The sequence below is a fragment of the Grammomys surdaster genome, unplaced genomic scaffold (assembly GCF_004785775.1).
Source record: "Grammomys surdaster isolate TR1022 unplaced genomic scaffold, NIH_TR_1.0 133, whole genome shotgun sequence".
NCBI classification, from domain to species: domain Eukaryota; kingdom Metazoa; phylum Chordata; class Mammalia; order Rodentia; family Muridae; genus Grammomys; species Grammomys surdaster.
In genome coordinates, this window is record NW_021604591.1 from 15,052,972 (window position 1) to 15,059,274 (window position 6,303).

At 45.0% G+C, this 6,303-nt stretch overlaps 1 protein-coding gene across 1 annotated transcript in view; it reads right to left on the bottom strand.

Moving 5' to 3' along the window:
- Positions 1–1,921, bottom strand: part of Foxi3 (forkhead box I3) — a 4,524-nt gene extending 2,603 nt beyond the window's left edge. Inside the window, exon 1 of the mRNA XM_028762249.1 lies at positions 1,324–1,921. Within this exon, the coding sequence (XP_028618082.1) occupies positions 1,324–1,918 (595 nt within the window). The 5' untranslated portion in view covers positions 1,919–1,921. The remainder of the gene's footprint in view (positions 1–1,323) is intronic.
- Positions 1,922–6,303: the final 4,382 nt, after the last annotated feature.

Genomic DNA, 6,303 nt, shown 5'->3' on the forward strand with positions numbered 1-6,303 from the left:
AGAGAGAGAGAGAGAGAGAGAGAGAGAGAGAGAGAGAGAGAACGTCTGTAACTATCTTGACAAGTCTATACTGAGCCATCTTGGTATCAGTATCTTTACTTCCTCCTCTCCCAGTGCAAGGGAGTAAACCCAAGATCTCAATATACCAGGCAAGTGCTGTATTTTGAGCTCCACTCCTTACCTCCAAATACTTGGTTCAAGCCATTGAGTCCTGATGTATCCTGAAATTCCCACTTCATTTGGTGTTTTTTTTTTAAGCTTCTCCAGATACAATAGTTTTGAACTTTTTAAAGTTCAAAAGAATACTCATGACAATAATCCTAATAATCTTGGGTGATTTAGAGTCTAAGTCAGGAAGCTACATCTTCAAAAACTGCACGTCCTGTACAAGTGTCACCACTGTGCAAAAATGGCTATCAAGATACTTGAGATGTGTCCAAATTAAAATGTGTTGTAAAACATACACAGGATGTGAGAGTTAAGAGAAAGGCTATGAAACTGACCTTGAACTCTCGATCCTCCAGACTCTGCCTCCTAAATGATAAGGTATGCCTAATCACATTAACTTTTTAAATGTAGTTTGCACTATATAGTATCAGCACTGCAAAACTGCTCCGAGTGACTTCTACAAGGAGTAATGTAATTCAGTGGTAGAGCTAATCCTTTGCATATCTGAGGCCCTGGGTTCCATCCCCCAGTACAACAACAAAAGACGCTCTGAGTTCATTCAAGAAGCCTCAAGCAAGAATCTGTTTCTTTGTAAGCTTCACTCCACTTCCACCTCCCTCTGCCAGGTAAAGGGAAAACTCAGAACACAGATCCTTGCAGTCTTCTTCACTCAAGGTATAGGATTTAGACTAGAGGGAAGCCGATTCGGGGTGCTCATCTTAACTTACCCAAACCTCAGTTGCCCCACACTAAGTGAGATCCTTAGGAATTCAAAGGAGGAAATGAGGCCCAGTGTTCTCTTTCATCTTTGATAACACCCTGCTTCTGAGAGTCCCTTTCCCTGTTCGACCTATCTTCCACTAACTTGTTCCTTGCAGCGGCCTCCTGATAGAGGGTATGAACTTTTTGGTTTAGCTAGCTTCTGCCCAGAGTGTGAGGGACCATATCCTCCTGGTGAAGATCTGATATTTCCGGCATCCCTATCAGACCAGGTTTGGGTGGCTCTATCCCCACATGTTCTCCCCCTCTAGAAATGAGACGGCCCCACGTAGATTTTCAACCCCGCCGCGCACAGACCGGATACTGGGCTCCGGCTCTCAGCACCTGTAGGTGCGCAGTTTCGCGGCCGGAAAGCACCTGCCCGACCATCCTCACCTGGGTCGTCCTCGTCGCGGGGCACCTTCTTAAAGCAGTCGTTGAGTGATAGGTTGTGGCGGATGGAGTTCTGCCAGCCAGCCTTGCTGCGCTGGTAGAAAGGGAAGTTATCGGCGACAAACTGGTAGATGTGGCTGAGGGTGAGCTTGCGCTCAGGCGCGCTCTGGATGGCCATAGCGATGAGCGCCGAGTACGAGTAGGGTGGCCGCACCATCTTCATCAGGTCCTCGCGGCTGGCCATCGACAGCCAACCCAGCTCACCAGGGGCTGCCGAGCCGGCGGGCGAGGCCGGTGCAGCCGCCGAAGGCTGCGCGAAGCCCCGCTGGGCGCCCGCGAAGGTGCCCGGAGATGCTGGCGGCTGCAGGAAGGGTCCGGGCGCCGCTCCGGGGGGCGGCGGGGCCCCTAGGTAGCTGGCAGCGGAGGCCGGGCCGCCCACGCCAGGCCCGTTGAGCCACAGGTAGGGGTTGGCGGCTGCAGCGGGCGGTGCGGCGTAGTCGGACAGCCCATAGGGTGCCCTGGAGGTCGAGGGCGCACCGGGCGAGGCAGCGGCGGCGGGCTGTGAGTATACGAAGTTGTCGCCGCAATACAGGGCCATGTCGGCGGCCGAGGGCTGGTGCGGAGCGGCAGCGGCTTTGGGAGAGCGGGGCTGGCCTCGGTGCTTCGGAGAGAGCATCCCTTGGCGGACCAACCCTACGGCCCGCCCTGGCCACCGCTGCGACTACCGACTTGGAGCGCCGAAGAGCTCACCGAGGGCGGGGTATCGCGTCTCTTATACCTGCGGGCTAGCGGAGGCTGGGCGGCCAAGGCTCGACAGTCCACGCCCTCGCCACGCCCCACGTGCCCGGGGCCCGCTTGCAGCCTCTTTTGCTCCGCCTGCCCGGTCCCTGCTGCTTTCTGCTAGCTCGGGAGTCAAGGTGAAAAGCGTCCACCCGTTCTTCCTTTATCCGACCCTCTTGTCCTACGGTTTGGTCATCCATCCTCCCTGCCTTCCCTCCATTCTCTCGTCTCAGTCCGCGTATGATCAACCTACTCTTAAAAAGCAAAGTATTGAAACAAGAAGACAGACCTCACCAACTGGACAGCTGGTCCCTAAAAAGCTGGTGAATCTGTTTGGGTGGCTTGACTAGTTACTTGTCCTAGCCTCCATTGCCCTTTCTAACAAATCTCAACGTTTAAAACTGTTTTTTGTTTTTCTTTTAACAATCGAATTATTCACATTCAGCACAGCACTCACGTTTGGTCTCCACCGATCGGTTCCATGCCATCAAAAATAATAGATATGAATGCATGATCCTGACAGGCACCCTTTCTCCCCGACTCTGTGGGCCAAGGGTGAAAAGGTTCTTCTCTCGTTTTTTTTTTTTTTTTACTGTCTCTTTTTGAGGTAATTCATCTTTCTAGCTAAACCGTGTATGTTTGTTCACATTCAGGAAACACTGTTCATTTCACCCGGTTTTTTCCGACTTTTGGTGTGCAGTTATTTTTCAAAAGGTAAATTTGCAAAGACAGTTAGGTAAGTGGCTTTAGAATTAACATTTAAAAGCAGAAAATTTAAAATAATTTAAGTGGTTCAAAATGGGCTTATAGTCGGGGTCTATCTGTTCTCAGTGTCTCCGAGTTTTAAAGGGGCTCTCTGCGCATCGGGAGAGCAACTATCGAAATAGACGACCCAACGAGCCAAAACGACAGCGAAAAAATTATCTCTTTCACCATCCAAAATATTCCTAAAGGTGGTCTTGATAAAAACAGATCTGAAAGTTCCAGTTTGATCGGAGAAGTTACTGGTTGCTTGCTTTTTTTTTTTTTTCTATTTTCGGATTACAGTCCGACAGCTTAGAGTATTACTAAAGAATCCCCGCACCCGCATTTATTTACGTACATGATAGAGTTAGTTTTATATTTTAAACTTTTTACCTCTTGGGGAAAAAAAACCAAAACAAAAAACAAGCAAAAACCAGAACGGGTCTATCGATAAGACGACTCAACAGATAAGGACACTTACCGGCTAAAGGAGTTTGATCCCTGGAGTTGAAGGAGAAATCCGACTCGGGAAAGTTCTCTTGATTTCCACAAGTGCCTCACCATGACACCCTAAGTGAGTAAATAAATAAAATCATTTTTAAAATTAAAACCGGAATTGTTTATTTAGCAAATTTGAAAGCCTAAAATATATATGTCACTTCAAAAGTAAGTGGTCTTCTTTTCTGGTGCCAGAGAGAAACTACTGCGACTGTAAAACAGCTGCTTCCTTGAAGACTTTTGAAAGTGTCTGAAAAAAAATTATGACTCCGTAATTTTATTTTAGGTTTAAAACACATTTTTCCAAATGGCTTTGATTTTAGGCGAGATTTTGCCTGGAATGTTAACAATGTTGAAAACTATGACCCAGCTTGGCAAGCACTTATAATTTTATAACACCCTACTGGGTATTTTTTTCCTAAGTATAAAGGTGTGAGCTAAAGCTAAGATGACAGACAGTGTCTAAGTAAAAATTGAGAACCTAGAGGACAATCTTTTTCTCCTATGCGAACTTTAAATATCCAACGTTTCTGTGACGTAACCTGACGTATAAAGCTGTGGGTAAGTGAGGGTTCAGAAGGTTTCAACATTCAATCTTCTTTCATTCTAAATGGAGGTGAAGAGTGAAGAGGTGGACTCCATCTTCCCTTTAGAAACTGTTCTTCACAGTATAATAACTTCCCTGATCTTTTAACAAATTGCTTAACCATACAGTTTGTGATTTTTCTCCTGGGTCTAATTTTAAAGCCTCCAAACTATTCTAAAGGAGAGGAGAGGCCACAGTTGCAGAATGTGGTTTATTGTTTTGATTAAAGGGTCTACTTAGCGGATCATGTTCTGTGTCGATTGTAAATTTATTTAAAAGGAGCAGCGCCACCTACCGTCCTTTTGCAGCTGTTACAGTGCTTCCCCGGGGAGTTGGAAGTCACATTCTAATATCGATTTTCTTTCCTTCCTTCCTTTCTTTCATTTATTTATTTTTGAGAGTTGCATTTCATGTAGTCTATTCTGGCTTTGAACTTGTATATGAGAACTCTTAGCAATAGTTTAAATTTTTTAGTAATGTATGAAAAATTTTAATGGATTCTTGATGTACAAATTGCAATCACCATTGCTTATTTTATCTGTTATGCAAAAAGATAACCAAAGAAACTACCTGGTCTCATACTGATTGTCGCCTAAATATAAGCTGTTAAGTTTTGGAAAACCATTCTCAGGAAGATAAATCACATACTTCTGCCAGTTGCTTATGCGGTTGAGCAACAGCAGATTCTGACTGAATGTTGTCATTTTGAGCAAACATTCTCATTTTTTTTTAAAGATTTACTTATTTTATGGATATGAGCACACTGTAGCTGTCTTCAGAGACACCAGAAGAAGGCATCAGATCCCATTACAGATGGTTGTGAGCCACCATGTAGCTGCTAGGAATTGAACTCAGGTCCTCTGGAAGAGTGGTCAGTGCTCCTAACTGCTGAGCCATCTCTCCAGCCCTGAGCAAACATTATTCTGAAATGTTGTCATTATTTCCATTTATCTTCAGTGTCATAGAAACAGGGGCACATAGGTCTGCTGGCATTGTCTCCTATTTCTAGAGGAGGGAAAGAGTCATATGAATTGAAAATGGCCTTGGTTGCTCTTCACTAAAAATGCCAACCACTGTAGACCAATGTTGCATTTGGTTGTTTCCAAAAATGGAAATCATGGGCAGTGAGGTGGCTTAGTGAGTCAGGGTGTGTGCCATCAGGCTTACAATCTATGTACAATCCTTGGGACCCATACAGTGGAAGGAGAGAACTGACTCCCTAAAGTTGTAAACACATGAGAGAGGTGGGGGAGGGGGAGAGGGAGGAAGAGGAGAGAACATAAATAAGTAATAAACAAATAAAATTTAAACAAAACAAAAACCAACAACAACCAAGAACCAAGAACATCGTCCCCATGTTTCCTACCTGGCTTTCTGTCTGGCACTCTGTAGTCAGAACGCCCACCGTCCTTCGTCAAGTGAATCAAAAGCTCATTGAAGTTGAATTCATTTTTACCCCTGGCAATGTAGCCCAAGCTGGCCTGAACTTTCAACAATCCAGCTGCCTTGGATTTGTGAGTGTTTAGGATTGTAGGAGGGCCCAATCGTCCTGCCTGAGGGACCATCCCCTCCTTACCAAATATGTATGGTTTTACCAAATATTTATGACTGGAAATGGAAAATGAGTGGGCAGCTGGGGGAACAAGCTTTCCAATGATGTACAAGTATTTTATGAGGTGGTGTAACCAAGATCATTTATGAATTCAGGAACAAGCCATCCTGGGCATGGTGGTGTACACACTTTTAATCCCAGCACCCAGGAGGCTGAGGCAAGAGAACTGTTTTGTGTATTAAGCTGGTCTGCACTGTAGGTTCCAGGCTAGCCAGGGACAGGTTAAGGAAGACCCTGTTCCCTCCAAATCAAACAAAATGTTGAGAATATGCCTGGACTCTGGCTTTATCCACACATGATGAACACTGGATGTCTACACCCACAAAGTATCAGCAGAGTAAGTCATACCCAAGAAACCAAGAAACCCAGGAAGCCCAGGCTATCCTATGCCTAGCCTTCCAGTGCCTAAGGTCACATTGCTATCTGCCTGAACTGAAGTAAGCCTATCTAGTAAGGGTGGATTAGACTTTTGAGGGAGCAGAAGTTATCTAAAGATATGTTAATGTACAAATCTTCAATCTGGCACGTGCTCTCTGTGAAGATAGAAGTTTTCTGCAAAAAAGACTTAATTCTTGTGCTGTCTCACAAAGGTGTGGGGCTGGGAATATAGCTCATAGGCAAGCAAAAGATTTATACACATAAAATAAATTATTAAAGAGATAGAAAGGAAGGAAAGAAAGAAAGAAGGAGAGAGAAGAAAGAGAGAGAGAAAGAAAGAAAGAAAGAAAGAAAGAAAGAAAGAAAGAAAGAAAGAAAGAAAGAA